Here is a 21,060-nt window from a genome sequence, read left to right on the forward strand (position 1 = left end):
TAAATGAAACCTAGAAATATAAAAAAAATAGAACATAAATAATGCTAAAATAACACTGGTTGTAAAAGAAATTAGGTTGAAACTTATTTACTTGGAGTGCTTTTTATCTATCTATTTGGAGAGCTAATTTGCATACTGTAATGAAGTCTGAGAAAGTGTATCTCCATTTCTCATAGTGAGACCCAATCTTCTGTAAAAGTTTTCCAATTACCAGGTGTGGGAATCTATGGCAGTGACATCTCCTTCAACGGATATGGTTCGTGTTTACAATCAGCTCTTTCACCCAAACAACAAATAATTTCCTATTCATATATTTATTCATGTATGCATAGAACCTCACTAGACTCTTTTGCTTGACTTCAGTGACATGTTTGCTTTTCTTCAGTGACTCCCAGGCAATCCATCCGTTGTAATGCTCATGAAATCTCATTTTAATTCATTTCTTTCTTTTTCACAATAGTACATTCAGCTCTGCCAAATCCCTTTATATAATAGCGGTCCCCTCCATATTGCATTATTGGTTTGGCATTTATAAAAACTGAGCTCTGAGGAACTGAAACTCTCCTCTGAATCTCAAATGAACTGATATTTCATTTCTTCTGATTCTTAGTTTCTTTTTATGTCAAACTTTGTCACCTGGGTGTTATTTTAGCTGAACTTTATCACGCTGGTCACCATTGTCCATCTTTTTTCAGACCACCTGAGCGTGTTCCCTTCACAGTCAGTGGTGGGGTCAAATCTAGCAGCTTCTGAAAACCTCAGAGGGACCACAAAAAGAGCCGTCACCACCCTGCCAGCATTCAGACCTGGCCCAGGCTTACCCAGCGTCCCTCACTGTGCCTGATACATAAATTATTCAGCAAGTGGGGCTCAGCCGAAACCCATTGCTGTTTTGTTCGCGGGACGGTGTTGCTGTTTGAACAGCTTTGGCAAATATCGAGGGGTTGCTTTAGAGATCCTCACCCCTCTTCCTGTCCATGTTGTACTGTATCTGCCTTACTCTCTGAGGTGTGCGTATAGCGTGAAACTTAAGTGAATGTGAGGATTTAAGAATATTGTACTGGGATTTCCTCCTTTGCCTTAGATTAAACCCATTTTAAGCCAAAAGACTCAAGCGAATCCCCTCCTGACAGCAGATGGCTTCAGGCTGGAGTGTGAACTTTTTTTGGCATGAAGGAAAAAACTAATTCTCGGAAGAGAGGGGTTTTGTGCTGTATGTTTTAGTAATTGAGAAAAATTGGCCAAACCAGCTGTTTCTGTTTTTCAATTCAACTCTAAAATAAAGATATTTTGGTTGAATAAATATTAATTGCGACCACCTTTATGTCCCAAAAGTTAATTGTTATTCAAATAAACAAATTAACTTTTAAAATTTTGTTTATGATGGTCATATTAAAACTTTTTACCATGACTATCAATTATTTTTGTGTATTTTATGCATATTTTCAGTCTTTAAATACATCATAAAATATTTGCATTTTTAGCAACTGTATCAATATTTATTGTGAAAATGAAATTTAAATCAATATTTGATACAAAGAAAAATCTAGAATCATTTTTTAAACATCTGAAAATTTGTATTTTTTAAATTCAAAAAATGCTTCAGAAAATGGTTTAGAAGAAAGTCACAAAAAATGGTCTTTTAAGGAAGGCTTTTTTTCGGGTAAACGCAAGAGGGCAAAAAGTGGCCATAGTTAAATAAATATGAATTACGTCCCAAAAGTCCATTTTTATTATTTTTGTTTATGAAGGTTATACTGTATTAAAACTCGATAACACTTTACTTAAAGCCTTTATGTATAATCCGTTGTAAAAGTAGTTTTAATGCATAAATTATGCTTTGAAATGCATTGTACAATATCATGAATAATTTGTAACCGCAGTTAATACATTATAACACTTATCAATTCATTGTTACACTATGCATTTTAAATTAGTTTATGAATCATTTATAATTTGAGATATAATGTATTACAATGCATATTATAAATAAAAAAATAAATATTAAAATAAACAACACTTTTGTGAATGCAAAACAAATATCATCCACTCATCCTATCTTCTGTTGTCTTATTTCTTTCCAGGTCACCCTGGGGAAGGTTTTGAAAGCCATCGTGGTAATGAGGAGCCTTTTTATTGACCGCACGATTGTCAGAGGTTATCATGAGAACGTATACTCAGAGGATGGAAAGGTAAAGCATTTCATTACGTTACATGTTCAAGTCTAGTTTAAAACTCATCTTCGTCCATTTTTTTCCAGTTGAACCTTAAAATTTAGCTTGAGTACTTCTGGCTTAGGTAAGGATGTGAAATCCCTGGATTTTTAGCTATTGATAAAAGTCTCTGCACAGCTGTTGAATAATTCACATGATGTGTTCGGCTCTCTCTTGAACATGAAAAGCATGTACGTATGCAATACCCTCTATCCTCACGTCCCCCGTGTCAGGTTGAGCCGCGTCCTCTCATTCATTCTGAAGCGATCTGTACATCTCTGCGAAAGCCACAACGTTTGAACACTCTTTGGTGACACTAATATGAGGTGGCCATCAAAGCTGCGCAGAGGCTTGATCACAGTTAATTATGGCAGCGAATGTGAATCTTCTGAACTGCTTGCCAGGCCGGTGCTTTGTGCTGCGCGCCGCTGGGCCTCTGCGTCCAAACGTGTGTGGTGAGCAATTGCATATTAACCTCTGCTGCTTTATGAGAAAGCTCAAACTGACAGTCACAGCAACGCTCGCACCAGGATATCAGTAGTTCGGCCTAAACCGCTCTCATTATGGTGGTAAAAACACATTAGTTAATTGCTGCATGTAGATGAGAGGTATGTTTGGGATGGAGTGCATGCGTACTGTTTACCGTATACTGTGCAGTTTATATTGTATAGGGTAAACGTACCTATTAAGCTGACCAAAATCTACATTGAGACATTTTTAGTGCACAAGACATTGGTTTCAGTACAAAATGTTATGTTAAAATAAAATAATCTCTCACACAAAAATATTCAATTTTATTTTAAATGACAAAAGCATTTCAATTCAAAAAGTCTGGCTGTGCTTAATGGGTACATTTTTGTACCCTTTAAGCACACCCCTGTTCCCGTTAAGCTCGCATCATGTTTTATTAAAAATTCTTGTTTATTTTAAGGACAATTTTTAAAGAATTTTTGAAGGTGCAAAGTCAATCACAAAAAAAACAGAACACTAAAATCAAGCAACAAGGCATTCAAGTCGATCAGTTATATATTCATAATGAAGTGTCGTCTAAGAACATTGCAACATCTAGACTAGTCCATGCTCAGCTAAGTAACACATTCAGAAATCAAATAAAACATTTCAGGGATGAACACAGATACTAGCCTCATTATGAAACTTCTTTTTAAATGGATGTCAACTTATCTATAGTATAGACTGGAATACACTACATGATTTTTGCCCTGATTTTCCACAGATTTACAGTCTGGAGAAGTCAATGCTAGTTGCCAAAGATCAGAGATAGTCTGCAGATTTGAGTCGACAGAATCCATAGAAAATCGATTAACTTAACTTAAAGTGACAACCATCAGTTAATATTTAAAGTCTGTTTATGAAGTATTTACATAGATGTTCAATGTAGAAGAGTTTAAAGAGAGTACACTCAGCTTAATTGGAGCAGCAACAATGTTTTATAAATTTCATGTAATATTTATTAAAATGACAGGATTTTGCTAAATAAATAGTCTAGGTCATGTATTAAGTTCATATATATTTTAATATGAACAACTATTATTAACAATATCTATGAAATTATACTTTTTCTTATTGATGGCACACCGAAGCTGTGTGATTTTCATAGTAGTGCACCCTTTAAGCTCACCTTAAAATAATATGAAATCTTTAAAAATTACAGCACTGTAAAACCACAGACCAGCAATAAACTGTCAATTTATAATATTATGGATGTAAAAGTACAAGCCAGTAATGCCTGTGAAGTAATATGTTAGTGTAGCACACAATCTTATACAGCTAGTCAGCTAACTGTGTTCTGTAGCATCTGCATTATGTTGCTAAAACTATCTTTTGAATCTAATGTAATTATTTCCCACATCCAAGTTCCAGGTTATACAGTAATATGCAAAATTCTGAACATTAATCTCTTCATTTTACAATAAATTATGAAACTTACCCAAAATAAAGGCTTAATCATCTAAAAAAAAACACACACATTTAAAGGGCTCCTCTTTTGGTGAAAGTTTTTAGACAGCTTTCAAAATGGCCGCCAGACAGTGTGAACACATGGATACTCATATCTCAGTGTGCAATGATCTGACTGACTTGAAATTATAGGAGGTATATAGTAACAAACCCATCAATTGGTTAAGACTTCAAGTAGGATAATAAATTATTTTTTCTTTTTGTAATCTGATCTCAAAATGGAAGTGTGCTTAATGGGTACGTTTACCCACTGGTTATTTTTGTAAAAATGAAACCGTTTGCTGAAACATTTCAAACAGAAGAGTAGTATGCCAGTATGTTGTTTTAAATGTCTTATTTGGTGTATTTTGGTTATAAAAAAAAAAAAAGGAATTAAATTAAAATAAAAAAATACTGTGTAATTTAAGTTTTGATGATCTTATTTAGTAATGAGTCAAAAAAGATCATATTGCAATTCAAAATTCTATGATCAAAAAATATTCAGTCTTTATTGTAAATCCGTCTTAAAAATATTATTGCATTTTTAGCGTTTTATGATAATCTAAAAGTATGTAATATTCATAAACCATTTTAAATGTTGATTGTGAATGTGTAGGTGTGTGTGGGTGTTTATTTGTCTGTGTGTGTGGGTGTATGTGTGTGTGTGTGTGTGTTTGTGTATACAAACACACACACACACACAATATTTAAAATGGTTCATGACTATTATATACTTTTAGATTATCATAAAAGTATCGCTTTTTATTTCTCCTCTTTCCTACTACTCGTTTCACTTCTGTTTCAGTTTTTATAACCATTTCTTACTATGTGTAAGTAAGTTGTTGTTTTTTTTAGCATGTGTGTTTGGCTCAGTCTTATTTTTTTAGGATTACTGATAAACTAATGTAGTTTGATGTATCTATTTTAATTTTAGTTAAAGTTGGAGTAATGTTTGTCATTTTATTAGTTTTTTTATTATGTCTGTATAAGTTTTAGTTTTATTTAATTTTAGTTATTTTAGTACTTCAACAAACTACATGGAAATAAAAGAATATATATATTTAATTTATATGTATATGTATATGTAAATGTATATATATGTATATGTACAGTGAAGAAAATAAGTATTTGAACACCCTGCTATTTTGCAAGTTCTCCCACTTAGAAATCATGGAGGGGTCTGAAATTGTCATCGAGGTGCATGTCCACTGTGAGAGACATAATCTAAAAAAATCCAGAAATCACAATGTATGATTTTTAACTATTTATTTGTATGATACAGCTGCAAATAAGTATTTGAACACCTGTCTATCAGCTAGAATTCTGACCCTCAAAGACCTGTTAGTCTGCCTTTAAAATGTCCACCTCCACTCCATTTATTATCCTAAATTAGATGCACCTGTTTGAGGTCGTTAGCTGCATAAAGACACTTGTCCACCCCATACAATCAGTAAGAATCCAACTACTAACATGGCCAAGACCAAAGAGCTGTCCAAAGACACTAGAGACAAAATTGTACACCTCCACAAGGCTGGAAAGGGCTACGGGAAATTGCCAAGCAGCTTGGTGAAAAAGGTCCACTGTTGGAGCAATCATTAGAAAATGGAAGAAGCTAAACATGACTGTCAATCTCCTCGGACTGGGGCTCCATGCAAGATCTCACCTCGTGGGGTCTCAATGATCCTAAGAAAGGTGAGAAATCAGCCCAGAACTACACGGGAGGAGCTGGTCAATGACCTGAAAAGAGCTGGGACCACCGCTTCCAAGGTTACTGTTGGTAATACACTAAGACGTCATGGTTTGAAATCATGCATGGCACGGAAGGTTCCCCTGCTTAAACCAGCACATGTCCAGGCCCGACTTAAGTTTGCCAATGACCATTTGGATGATCCAGAGGAGTCATGGGAGAAAGTCATGTGGTCAGATGAGACCAAAATAGAACTTTTGGTCATAATTCCACTAAACGTGTTTGGAGGAAGAAGAATGATGAGTACCATCCCAAGAACACCATCCCTACTGTGAAGCATGGGGTGGTAGCATCATGCTTTGGGGTGTTTTTCTGCACATGGGACAGGGCGACTGCACTGTATTAAGGAGAGGATGACCGGGGCCATGTATTGCGAGATTTTGGGGAACAACCTCCTTCCCTCAGTTAGAGCATTGAAGATGGGTCGAGGCTGGGTCTTCCAACATGACAATGACCCGAAGCACACAGCCAGGATAACCAAGGAGTGGCTCTGTAAGAAGCATATCAAGGTTCTGGCGTGGCCTAGCCAGTCTCCAGACCTAAACCCAATAGAGAATCTTTGGAGGAGCTCAAACTCCGTGTTTCTCAGCGACAGGCCAGAAACCTGACTGATCTAGAGAAGATCTGTGTGGAGGAGTGGGCCAAAATCCCTCCTGCAGTGTGTGCAAACCTGGTGAAAAACTACAGGAAACGTTTGACCTCTGTAATTGCAAACAAAGGCTACTTTACCAAATATTAACATTGATTTTCTCAGGTGTTCAAATACTTATTTGCAGCTGTATCATACAAATAAATAGTTAAAAAAATCATACATTGTGATTTCTGGATTTTTTTTTTTAGATTATGTCTCTCACAGTGGACATGCACCTACGATGACAATTTCAGACCCCTCCATGATTTCTAAGTGGGAGAACTTGCAAAATAGCAGGGTGTTCAAATACTTATTTTCCTCACTGTATGTGTGTGTGGTTGTTTTTTGGTGTTTAGCTTAGTGTTATGTTAGAATCATTATTATACACTCATACCTTTTTGTTCTTTAATATTTTGAATTGTTTTTAGCTTTATTTTTATTTTTTTATTTAAATGTTAAGTTTTGAAATGTTGTATGCATTTGTCATTTCAGGTTTTAGCTTTTAGTTTTGGATCTGTTTTTTAGTCGTTTTAATACTACAATTGATTGCTTCTGTTGTCCTCATTTGTAAGTCGCTTCTGCTGAAAAAAGCATCCGCTAAATGACTAATATATACCAAATTATATACAGGTGCTGGTCATATAATTAGAATATCATCAAAAAGTTGATTTATTTCACTAATTCCATTCAAAAAGTTAAACTTGTATATTATATTCATTCATTACACACAGACTGATATATTTCAAATGTTTATTTCTTTTAATTTTGATGATTAGAGCTTACAGCTCATGAAAGTCAAAAATCAGTATCTCAAAATATTTACATTTGAATTTGAATAAATGACCATCCCTACAGTATAAATTCTGGGTATCTCTTATTCTTTGAAACCACAATAATGGGAAGACTGCTGACTTGGCAATGATCCAGAAGATGAACATTGACACCTCCACAAAAAGGGTAAGTCACAGAGGGTCATTACTGAAAGGTGTGGCTGTTTACAGAGTGCTGTATCAAAGCATATTAAATGCAAAGTTGACTGGAAGGAAGAATTTGGGTAGGAAAAGGTGCACAAGCAACAGGGATGACTGCAAGCTTGAGAATACAGTCAAGCAAAGCCGATTCAAACACTTGGGAGAGCTTCACAAGGAGAGAACTGAAGCTGGAGTCTGCATCAAGAGTCACCATGCTCAGACGTCTTCAGGAAAAGGGCTACCAAGCCACTTCTGAAGCAGAGACAACGTCAGAAGCATCTTAACTGGGCTGTGGAGAAAAAGAAGTGGTCCAAAGTCCTCTTTTCAGAAGAAAGTAAATTTTGCATTTCATTTGGAAATCAAGGTCCCAGAGTCTGAAGGAAGAGTGGAGAGGCACAGAATCCAAGCTGCTTGAAGTCCAGTGTGAAGTTTCCACAGTCAGTGATGATTTGGGCTGCCATGTCATCTGCTGGTGTTGGTTCACTGTGTTTTCTGAAGTCCACAGTCAACGCAGCCATCTACCAGGACATTTTAGAGCACTTCATGCTTTCTTCTGTTGACAAGCTTTATGGAGATGCTGATTTCATTTTCCAGCAGGACTTGGCACCTGCCCACACTGCCAAAGGTACCAAAAGCTGGTTCAATGACCATAGTGTTACTGTGCTTGATTGGCTAGCAAACTCGCCTGACTTTAACCCCATAGAAAATCTATGGGGTATCGTGAAGAGGAAGATGCGATATACCAGACCCAACAATGCAGAAGAGCTGAAGGCCACTATCAGAGCAACCTGGGCTCTCATAACACCTGAACAGTGCCACAGACTGATCGACTCCATGCCACGCCGTATTGCTGCAGTAATTCAGGCAAAAGGAGCCCCAACTAAGTATTGAGTGCTGTACATGCTCATACTTTTCATGTTCATACTTTTCAGTTGGCCAAGATTTCTAAAAATCCTTTCTTTGTATTGGTCTTAAGTAATATTCTAATTTTCTGAGATACTGAATTTGAGATTTTCCTTAGTTGTCAGTTATAATCATCAAAATTAAAAGAAATAAACATTTGAAATATATCAGTCTGTGTGTAATGAATGAATATAATATACAAGTTTCACTTTTTGAATGGAATTAGTGAAATCAACTTTTTGATGATATTCTAATTATATGACCAGCACCTGTATATATAAAAAAAAATTTTACCCAAATTATGACCATCTAATTAATGAGTCAAAGAGACTAGCTGATATTAATTCCTGTTATTTTGCTATACTAGGATTAATAGGTAAAATATTATGTCTTAGTTATGGAAATAGATTTATATTCAACCATTGTTTTTTTTGTTTTTTTCAGCTATAAATAAACACAGCAGAGAACAGAAACAAGATTGAGTTTAAATATCTGCTCATCTTCAGGAAGGAAACTCAGCCTCTCAAAAACAAGTTAACAAACAGTAATTAATTCCTGTTCATTATAGATTTAAAATTATGGAGCTTTAAAATGAGATGAGCTCTTTCTTGATGTTAAAAATACATACTGCTCATTTAAAATTAAACCTTGGGTTGAGCAGAAATCAATCAGAGGATACAAACAGCAAGAAACACATCTCGAAGAATTCTGCCCAAACTTTGCATTCTTTTTAGTTCCATCTCTTGTATGCAGTATATGTTTTATTTTATTTTCATTTTATTTTAAATTATTTTATTTTATTTTAAGTTTTCAGTATGAAACGCTGCAGAAAACTCCTGCCCTTGAATCAACCTCAGAGGTCTTTTTGGGACTGTGCGTAGTGTCAATTCAGGGCAGAATATCGACAGGCTTTTTTCTTTAAACCCCCTTTCTGGTCCTTACAATTCAAATGACGCCACATAGCTTACCATAACCACATGCAAGAGGCCCAACAGAGCCCGCCTGAACCTCCATGCACACAAAAAAAGCAAGAGGAAGGGGTAGGAGAAGGGAAACTATGCTATCAAAGTAGGGCTTCAAAGACTATCTCAGACATCTCTTGGGTAATTTGCGATCCGGCATTCTTTTTACTTCAAAGGGCAGCAGTGTGTGGAGGTGGGTTTGAGGACAGAGAGGAGATGGAGTCTGATTTCTCTGATAAATGCTGACACCGGGCCTGTTTGATATTAGAATCAGAGAACATTTTGATTTGTTGTCGTCTTTGAAAACTCTTCTGATGACCTTCGCTCAACGGGGTGATTAGTGATGGCTTTTTTCACCCCCAAACAATGGTCTGGACATCAGACGCAGGGCTAGTCGTAACTGACCTTTAAACTGTCAAATGAAGTGTATATGTTTTCTAAGTCCTGCTGATGTTTCTGTACTCTTTGTGTGCTTAATCTATGCCTCTGCCTTTATTTAATTATTTGTCTACGTCTTGAATTTTTTTTACCCACCATTTGGTGCGCTGGTTTAAAAGAATTTTAAAGTTATCGAATTTAATCACTTAAATTCTTTAGCTCTATGGTGTTTTACTCTTGTTGGCAGACTAGCAAGTCATGCTTTAAACCATGCTGGGCATCACGAGATATGCTGAAGTGTAGGGATGGCCTGTATTACATTTAATCAAACTTTGTTGTTTTTGCCCTTTGGCTTTTGTTTTTATATTAATTTTAATTAATTATGATTTTGAAGTTTTTTTTTGTTTTCCAGGACTTTTGTTACTTTGGCATCTTGACACCCTGGAGTCATTAAAGGGATAGTTCTCCTAAAAATTAAAATTCTGTCATTAATTACTCACCCTCATATCGTTCCAAACCCATAAGACCTTCATTCATCTTCGGAACACAAATTGAGATATTTTTGGTGAAATCTGAGATCATTCTGACACAAAAGGCAGAAACTCCAACTCACATGTGGCAGTACCTGGAAATTTAGAGTTTTTTTTAAAGTGGCAAAAATAAAAGACGTGTTGTTTAGTGAGAATCCATGGAGATCAACACATGCTAAAACACTTTCAAAACCACTCACTGACTGATCACACGATCCTTGTTAGAGGCACGTGAAACAAACTCATACACAACTACAAAGAAAACGGCACAGGAAGAGCACAATACACGAGTGCTTAATAAACACAGGATTTTCAAATTATAAACAAAATGACAGTTTATACAATATGATGAAGGAAGGAAATGCAGCTTCTCAAAAACAAGTTAACAAATAGTTATTCATTCATTCCAATCCATTATAGATTTAAGACGGCAAACTTTTAAAAATGAAATGAGCTCTTTCTGGAGGTTAAAAATGCAAACTACTTATTTAAAATTAAACCGTGGGTTGAGCAGGCATCAGTCAAACAGCCAGAAATCATCCTGATTATTCTGCCCAAATAGCATGTTTTTTCTTGGTCTTTAATTGTATTTATGCATTTTATTTCATTTTATTTTAAAAAACATTCACTATGAGAATCAAAAAAATCTAAAACTTATTTTATTTAATTTTATTATTTTAAGCATGCATGCACACCAAGGTACTTTTTTGTCGTGGAGCTAAACAACTCTTCAGTTTAAAAAGTGCAGTGTAGAGTGCGCAGGAGCATCCAGGTGAAAGATGTTAACTAAGAGGTTTAATGGATTCTTGGAATGTAGTCGTAAGGGTTGTGATTGAGGGCACACTAAGGGTAAAATTTGGGTACTATGCAGTTATTTTGAATCAGTTTGATGCTTAATGTTTACTTTTCTGTCTTTTTTTTAGCTTGACATCTGGTCAAAGTCCAACTATCAGGCATTTCAGAAGGTGAGTTAACCAGCAAACGCATCACAACAAACATACAAAACTCAGTTTAATCAACAGAGCGTGTCTTTCTCATTACCCATAGCGTACATTGGGAAATATTGGAACAGTAATTAAATGATCCTGTGGTTGTCTTTCAGATTGAATTTGAGCCGTGCGATTAAATGAATTTAAATCGCGTGTCCGTGAAATTCTAATGAGATCTCTCTTCTCAAAGACGGTCGCATTTCTGTTCACCTCTCCACTGCCAATCCTTGCCTTTCATCCCTCAGACATCATTTGTCCCCATGTTTTTTGATTTCATTTCACTCAGAGCCACTTCGCCCTCATTTGACAGCCCCCTAAACATCTGGGCTCCAGTCGTCTTCTCTCCACCCTCCCCGATTCTCATTAGGCTGGAATTAGAGAGCAGTCAGCCTCTGGGGCAGATGAAACTCCGTAGTCTTTCTAATGCTGATGCACCTTTCAAAGAGAGAGAGAGGGAGAGAAACTTGCTTTCCTTTCATAGGAGAGAGAATGTGTATGACGAGCTGCCTGGAACTTAAAGCGAGAGGTTGCGAGAACCCGCTCGCATTGTAACTGAGCTTCTCGCATCTGCACAGGCTGATCAAAGCACAGACCTGTTTATTTCTTCATTTCTCTGGCTGCGAATGCTAACTCGAACCCAAGCTGCCTCAAACTGGAGGGACGGGCCGCCTCTCATCTTCCCCTCCCAGCTGTCACTTCTGTATTCCCGTTTTCCGTGCTCGCTTAATTAATCGTTCTTTACTCTTCACATGTCCCCGCTGTCCAATAGTTTTCTCACAGATGTTTTTGTGTTTATAAAAAAAGCATCTCTTTGCTTTTTTGCACTTCTGTAGTAACCACTTGAGTTTCTTTTCCCATGATGCATCACTATTGAGAGGTATTAACTGGACGGTTTCCCATAAGGAGTTTGGTCAGCATCGGCAGTCTAATGAAACGATGAAGGGAGATTGAAGTGGTTCGCTTTTTAGTCCCATTCTATAATTACATTAGTGATGGAAGATGGGATTTTAGGGAAAGTAATAAGGTTATGGTGTTCTTCTGCAAAATTGGACTTAGGAGTTAATCTGAGTGTAGGTAGATTGATCTGAAAATGGATTTTAATTAGGATTTCTTCAAATGTGTGCCCATGCATGCAAAAAAAGAAATACAAAATATTTGATATATTTTGCTTAAAGAATATTTTTAGAAGCATTTTTTTTTGTTGCGTTCTACAATTATGCACATAAATTGTATTAATAATTGTAATATAATTATTTAATCATTTTATTATTCATTGTAATTCATTTTAATTGTATTGTTTTGTACTGTAAGAAAAAAACATCAGACAAAAACTGAAATGATACTGGTAATTTTCTGACAGGACATTTCATGCCAAGTTTATGGACATTTGCCAAAACACAATGAAATGTGAAATATGGATAAATAAATCTGTATTTATCTATAATATTTAAAATGTACTATATGGTAGTATTTGTTGTGCTGCCTTTTATTGTAGATCATTTTTTAAAATTACTTCTAGTCGTTACTTCAAGTCGTTTTTGCTTATTTTACATTTTTGTATTACCATAATAATAAGAAACCCACTTATTACTTCTTAAGAAACCCACTCTTAACCCAACTCTTTTAGGGAACTATAGACCGGTTTCCCTTCTACCTTTCATTGCAAAAACACTTGAACAAGTTGTGTTCTACCAAGTCTCTGCCTTTCTCACACAGAACAACCTCCTGGACAGTAACCAATCTGGCTTCAGAAGTGGACATTCGACTGAAACTGCCTTGCTCTCAATTGTTGAAGCCCTAAGACTTGCAAGAGTGGCTTCCAAGTCTTCATTACTTATCTTGCTGGATCTGTCTGTGCTTTTGATACGGTCAACCACCAGATCCTCCTGTCAACCCTATTGAGAAAGGGCTTCTCAGGAACCGCACTCCAGTGGTTTGAGTCTTACCTCTCAGATAGGTCCTTCAAGGTATCTTGGAGAGGTGAGGTATCCAAGTCGCAACATCTAGCTCCTGGGGTGCCTCAGGGCTCAGTTCTTGGACCACTTCTCTTTTCTGTCTACATGGCATCACTAGGTTCTGTCATTCAGAAACATGGCTTTTCATATCACTACTATGCTGATGACACTCAACTCTACCTCTCATTCTATCCTGATGATCCGACGATAGCTGCTCGCATCTCATTATGTCTAACAGACATTTCTTGCTGGATGAAGGGCCATCACCTTCAACTCAACCTAGCTAAGACAGAACTGCTTGTAGTTTCAGCAAACCCATCACTTCATCACAATTTCACCTTCCAGTTAGGCTCATCAACCGTAACTCTTCCAAAAACAGCCAGAAACCTTGGAGTTGTGATTGATTGATAAGCTGAATTTCTCAGACCACATTGCTAAAACTGCCCGTTCCTGCAGATTTGCTTTATACAATATTAGGAAGATCAGGCCCTTTCTCTCAGAACATGCAACACAACTCCTTGTTCTGTCCAGACTTGACTATTGCAATGCTCTCTTGGCAGGTCTTCCAGCCAATTCTGTCAAACCTTTACAATTAATCCAAAATGCCGCTGCAAGATTGATCTTTAATGAGCCGAAAAGAACGCACATCAGACCTCTGTTTATCAATTTGCACTGGTTACCAATAGCTGCTCGCAAGAAATTCAAGGCATTAATGTTTGCCTACAGAACCACCACTGGCTCTGCACCCCTTTACCTAAATTAATTAATTCAGACTTATGTGCCCTCTAGAAGCTTGCATTCTGCAAGTGAACGACGCGTTATTGTGCCATCCCAAAGAGGCACAAAATCATGTTCACAGACTTTTACATTAACTGTTCCCATCTGGTGGAATGACCTGCCCAACTCAATCAGAGCAGCTGAATCCTTACCCATCTTCAAGAAACGGCTATAAACGCAACTCTTCCATCTTTATTTGACCCTCTAACTTTAGCACTCTCTATTCTACTTCTATTTTATCTATCGGTCTTCTTTTTATTTATAAAATAAAAAAATAAATAAAAAACACACACACGTGACCCTCTATCAATTGCATATTTGTTCTCTAACTGCTAGCTTTTCTTGGAAAAACTAACACTAGCTTTCTTTTTTCTATATTCTATCTACTCATTTTCTTTAAAAAAAATAAATAAACCTTTCTACGTGTACTGTGTTAGGCTAACCAAGACTTGTCATAGCACTTTCATGTTGTTGCTCTTTTGTTGGTTTTGATTGCTTCTATTGTCCTCATTTGTAAGTCGCTTTGGATAAAAGCGTCTGCTAAATGACTAAATGTAAATGTAATAATCTAATGAGTGACCACTGAGACTGAGAATTACTTCGATTTAAAATTTTATGAGATTTACTCAAATTCATAAAGAGGAAAGGTATTTACACTTTTTAATATTTACACTTAAAGATTATACTTTTGTACCATTTTAGTCTGTCCCAGTATTTTTGGTTTTATTTTTTTCCTTGAAGTCCAATTAGAATGTTAGTTAAGGTGTTTGGTACCAAAAACAGTTATTTAGTTCACATGACCATTTTGTACCACCAATTATAGACCACAAATGACAATTTTGTTAACTGGTTCCTCATATTTGATTTTGTAAATGTGGGCAGTCATATGTTAATGTACTTGCTGTACATATTGCGTTATGTTTCTCAGTGATCTTTATGTTCTCTCAGGTCACTGATCATGCAACCACAGCCCTCCTGCATTACCAGCTCCCCCAGATGCCTGATGTTGTAGTTCGCTCCTTCATGGTGGGTATAGTACATTGCTTTTAAACTTCTAATGACATTGTGCTAGAATTATTACATGCACTTATTACATTTTGCCTTTGGCTGTGTGGTGCAGTTTAACTAGAGGTTATTTTCCACATTGTAAGAATGCATGCAAGACCATTGATACAAAATATGTTCCTGTAGTTCAACTGGTAGATGAAGGCAATAATAACATCAAGGTCATGGGTTCGATTCCCAGGGATCACATACTGAAAATCAATGGCTTGAGTGCACTGTAAATACTGTAGCTTTGAATAAAAGCATCTGCCAAATGTATAAAATGGCATAAAATGTATAAACACCTCACTCATCAAACTCTGCCCTATAATAATAAAAAAAGTGTTGATTTTGTGTTTGAAGTCTTTAATAACTTAACAAGTTAACCTTATCGTGACTTGTATATTTGTATGTGATGTTAAGCATTGAGTCTGGTCTGTCTTTAAATAGTCTGCCGACCTCTGCTCTACTCTTTGAAAACAGAGGAGAGATTGATTACTTCTCCGTAAGATCAATGCGGAGCTATTCTGATCATGGCTGGAATCGTGGGCTTTCTCCCGTACACGGATTTAAACCGTACACTTGATGGGCTTCACTCCGAGGCCATCCCCGGGACAACTTATTTAGAACCTGAAAAAAACAAAAACATCACCAGTCCTCAGTCTCTCCAAATAAGAGCTTCAAGGTCCTCTTAGCTTATTTTTATTGTGGTTCAGGTATAGGTTGAATGAACAGACAAGACAGACAGGTAGAGAGAGAGAGATAGATAGATAGATAGATAGATAGATAGATAGATAGATAGATAGATAGATAGATAGATAGATAGATAGATAGATACAGTGGGTACGGAAAGTATTCAGACCCCCTTAAATTTTTCACTCTTTGTTATATTGCAGCCATTTGCTAAAATCATTTGTTCATTTTTTTTCCTCATTAATGTACACACAGCACCCCATATTGACAGAAAAACACAGAATTGTTGACATTTTGCAGATTTATTAAAAAGAAAACTGAAATATCACGTGGTCCTAAGTATTCAGACCCTTTGCTGTGACACTCATATATTTAACTCAGGTGCTGTCCATTTCTTCTGATCATCCTTGAGATGGTTCTACACCTTCATTTGAGTCCAGCTGTGTTTGATTATACTGATTGGACTTGATTAGGAAAGCCACACACCTGTCTATATAAGACCTTACAGCTCACAGTGCATGTCAGAGCAAATGAGAATCATGAGGTCAAAGGAACTGCCTGAAGAGCTCAGAGACAGAATTGTGGCAAGGCACAGATCTGGCCAAGGTTACAAAAAAATTTCTGCTGCACTTAAGGTTCCTAAGAGTACAGTGGCCTCCATAATCCTTAAATGGAAGACGTTTGGGATGACCAGAACCCTTCCTAGAGCTGGCCGTCTGGCCAAACTGAGCTATCGGGGGAGAAGAGCCTTGGTAAGAGAGGTAAAGAAGAACCCAAAGATCACTGTGGCTGAGCTCCAGAGATGCAGTCGGGAGATGGGAGAAAGTTGTAGAAAGTCAGGATCTGCAAGGAGGAATGGCAGAGGATCCCCAAATCCAGGTGTGAAAAACTTGTTGCATCTTTCCCAAAAAGACTCGAAAGATTAGATCAAAATGGTGCTTCTACTAAATACTGAGCAAAGGGTCTGAATACTTAGGACCATGTGATATTTCAGTTTTTCTTTTTTAATAAATCTGCAAAAATGTCAACAATTCTGTGTTTTTCTGTCAATATGGGGTGCTGTGTACATTAATGAGGGGGAAAAAAATGAACTTAAATGATTTTAGCAAATGGCTGCAATATAACAAAGAGTGAAAAATTTAAGGGGGTCTGAATACTTGACGTACCCACTGTAGATATAGATGGATAGATAGATAGATAGATAGATAGACACTTGTGACACGACAGAGAGATGGGACGGACGGATGGATAGATAGACACGAGACATGACTAACAGACAGACGGATGGATGGATGGATGGATGGATTGACAGACACCGATCCGATACTTGGGCAGGTTTTTTTTTTTTAATCAGTGTTGAATTTTTATACCTCATTGTGTGTTGACCTTATGACTTTTTTGTGTTACACACAATCTACTAAAGACAACTTTATTGTAAAGAAAAACAACAAATGAATGCATATATAATTATAATCTATGACAAAAATACTATTATAAACTAGGCTAGTGGATAATTCAGTAGCAAAAGTTACTCTAGAAAAATCATGTGTACAATTTTATAAAATCTAAAATTAGTGGGAAAAAACATTTAGTGGGGAACAAATAAAAGTGAATAAATGTAGGACTAAATCTAAAATTATAATGTAAAATAAAACGTTACATTGCTCTTTGTATTGTTGTAAAATACATTCATGAAAAACAAGTAATATATATAAATATATATACTGTAAAATTCTTTCATTGTGCAAAAGTATTATGATACGAAAGGCTCCAAATACAGAGCGGCACAAAGCGTTTATACTTTTATCGGATCGGCGCACCCCTAGACACGACAGATACACAGACAGATAGATAGATAGATAGACAGACACGACAGACAGAGACGGACGGACGGACAGGTGGATAGATGGATGGATAGACACATGAGACATGACGGACGGACAGATAGACAGACAGACAGATCGATAGATAGATAGTAGGGGTGCAACGGATTGTAGATGATTCGTACAGACCAGACCTCACGGTTCGGCAAGCATGTGATTCGCGGGTTAACTGTTACGTTTAACCATCATACAGTGAAAGTGTCATTTGCAGTGTTTTGTCTTGCCAATTTACCCATTCAAACAATTTTAAACCATTCAAGCAAAAGAGAACACGCATGCTGTTTTTTTTTTTTTTTTTTTTTTTTTTTAAAACTGCCGCACACAACAGAAGCAAGCACACACAGAGAGAGGCATGATTCATTCCTCTTTCACTTCTATTTGAACAGAAACATGCATACAAACTTATGTTTAAATACCCGTTTTGGCAAGTATTCTGGTAAAAACAGCCGGTTATGTCTTAAGTGAACCGAAACAGCTGAGAAAGAAACCGGAAGTGTGTCAGTATTAGGTACGTGCATTTGGTCTTAAAGAGACAGCAGCCTATAAATACCTGCAGTGAAGAGCACTACTGTGTTATTTTACAATTAATTATTACATTTCTGCAGCTGAATACTAGTGTTACTGACTTTATTAGTAACTTTGTATTCATCTATGCTTGTAATTTGTGTAATTGTTGCTTTATTACTGGCTAAATTAGTTCAGCTAGTAGTTTTTGCTGTGGTATAGAAGTACTTAAAGTAAGCTTTCAGTAATTAATAAAAACCAAACTTTTTTTGTTTGTTTGTTTTTTGCTGATCCAAAAAATTATCCAATGCGTGACTCAAAATCCATAATATGATCCGAACTGTGAGTTTTGTGATCTGTTGCACCACGGATGGATGGATGGATGGACGGACGGATGGATAGATAGACACATCAGACAGGCAGACACAACAAATAGATAGATAGATAGATAGATAGATAGATAGATAGGGTGGTGCTGGACTCTTGCGTGTGCTAATTGGAGTATGAATAACAGGGAGTCAGTGGAGGGTGGTTTGGGCCGGCAGATGAATTAGGAAAGACAATGCGTCCTGACAGGTGCAGGTAAACCCCGACTGTGCTGTGCGGCCCAGAGAAGACGGGTTAGAGAGGAGAGCAGACACACTCCTCCTGCTGTTAATCAATGTCGAGTTGTGACTGCTGTGAGAGACCACAGACCCTCATGCTGCTCTCACACGGCCCATGCCAGTGCAGTGAGGCCAGCCAGCGCAGGGTGAGGGTGTCCGCCGCAGCAGTTTTGCAGCATTTTGCCCAGGAAAATACACTCTTATACTTTACAATTTGGTCAAAATGTGTTAAGTCACTTAAGACTCGGTTGAACTCTTGTGTGTCAGTCCAGTCTTCTGTGTGTCACATGAGGAGTGCTGTTTAGTTTTTAAAGGTTTTATCCAATAAGCCCTTAAAGGTGCCATAGAATGGAAGACTGTATTTACCTTGCCATAGTTGAATAATAACAGTTCTGTACATGGAAATGACATACTGTGAACCTCAAAAACCATTGTTTCCTCCTCCTTATGTAAATCTCATGCAAGCAAAAGACCACTGAAAAATAGGCGAATCAGAACATAACACCGACTGTGACGTTACAGTGGGGATCACTAATATGTACGCCCCCAACATTTGCATATACCCACCCATGTTCTAGGCCAGCCGAACCTGCACAGCTGAATCATCAGACGTTCTGCAGGTATTGTGAAGAAACAAGCGAGGACAACAGCGAAAATGGCAGATCATGGAAATAAATGTTATGTTCCAGGCTGTGCAGGATGTGAAGTGCAGAGATGGGTTTGTGTGTATTCAGAAAGGCACGGAAAGCAAATAACGCGTTCTAATAAAATAGCGCGAGCCACTAAAGGGACATGGATAGCTCCTTGCTAGCGGTAGCCTGTTACATTGCAGTACAGAAGATTTCACTTGCCACATAAACCGAGTAAGGAGAGATGACTGAGGATGATGGTGAATGATTTACAGATCCTGAGCACCACTGACAAGCATCTGATCTTGTAAAATGTATAGTAAGTACTGCCGCTCCATAGTATAAACAGAGTTTATACTATGGAATCTCGAAAGTGAAAGTGAAACTAAAAAGCGATCGTGCATTCGAAAGCATTTCAATGCCCCGCATATTAATAGCGGCTCCCTGATGCTCGCAATTTATTTACAGTATAATTGCCTAACGATATAACTGCGCGAGAAAGTACTGAAATATATATTTTCTTCCTGCTGTGTGAGCTACTGAAATGAGCCGCACTGTGAAACAGCCATTCAGAGCAGAGCTCAACATTATTATTCATGACCCTTCCAAATAAGGTAATAACAGACCATTTCATTCTAGGGACAAATCCTAGGGTTTTAAATGGACATGTAAAACAGTTTCTGGAGATTTTTTGCTCTTACCTAAGCCACATATCTTCTATGTAGATATCAGAGAACAATTTAAAATATTGTATCAAAGCATTCTATGGCACCTTTAATAAAAAGCACAATTGTCCGCTAATGTCTGTGTGGTGTTCTTCTTTTGAGCAGACCTGGTTGAGGAGCTACATCAAGCTCTTCCAGACCCCGTGTCAACGCTGTGGCAAGTACCTGCAGGAGGGCCTTCCTCCAACATGGAGGGACTTCCGAACTCTGGAAGCTTTCCATGACACCTGCAGGCAGTGACGCTGTCCCGGATCACACAGTATTCCATGGCTTGGCTTGGAAAACTCCAAGATTCTGTTTCTAGCTCTGTGTTGTGGACAGTTTTGTATTCATCATGAAGACATTTTCCAGCCTATTGATTTCCACAGCTTTGCTCCATCCTCTTTTAGAAGAACAATATTCTCCAGATAGATTTCATAATGTTTTTTATCGCATTTGAAAGGAGAAAATGTAAAATGCTGATGGATTTCAGAATGTAAATAGCTAGAAGGTTATCTTCCATAAATAGATCGTAATCTTTAATGTTGTAGGTGGGACCTGCTCTCTGGTTGGATGAAAATTGTCCATTTTTGACCTTTAAATAAACTGCCTTTGCTTTTCTTTTTCCACATATTGTCTCATGATTTAAAAAAAAATGTTTGTCATAACTTTCTTTCAGGGTTTTTATTATATGTTTCTTTGGTTCAAATAGGTTAGGCCTGCACTGTATTTGCTGGTCTGCAAAAAAATTAGCAAATGTCAGCAGAAACTTGTCCTGCTTTTAAATATGCTTGTATAAACTTCAGAAACCAATGCAAAAAAAAAAATGCAAAATGTACATAGTTCATGAAAAATACATTGCAAACTAGAGTACATTCTTATATAAGTGTATGACCCTGAAATCGCAGTTGCTTTTTCATTTCTTATCATGCAAAATTTAGACTGAGTGATAATGGCTCTCGATGAGTGTTTGCATAGGAAGTTAG

The 21,060-nt window shown here is 37.0% G+C and overlaps 1 protein-coding gene across 1 annotated transcript in view; it reads left to right on the forward strand.

Moving 5' to 3' along the window:
* med27 (mediator complex subunit 27) overlaps positions 1-20,703 on the forward strand; it is a 61,185-nt gene extending 40,482 nt beyond the window's left edge. The window contains exons 5-8 of the mRNA XM_058785252.1: positions 2,085-2,192; positions 11,215-11,256; positions 14,961-15,038; positions 20,201-20,703. Coding sequence (XP_058641235.1) covers positions 2,085-2,192; positions 11,215-11,256; positions 14,961-15,038; positions 20,201-20,335 — 363 coding nt within the window. The 3' untranslated portion in view covers positions 20,336-20,703. The remainder of the gene's footprint in view (positions 1-2,084; positions 2,193-11,214; positions 11,257-14,960; positions 15,039-20,200) is intronic.
* The last annotated feature ends 357 nt before the right edge of the window (positions 20,704-21,060 follow it).

This window comes from Onychostoma macrolepis, chromosome 08 (genome assembly GCF_012432095.1).
Source record: "Onychostoma macrolepis isolate SWU-2019 chromosome 08, ASM1243209v1, whole genome shotgun sequence".
Lineage (NCBI taxonomy): Eukaryota > Metazoa > Chordata > Actinopteri > Cypriniformes > Cyprinidae > Onychostoma > Onychostoma macrolepis.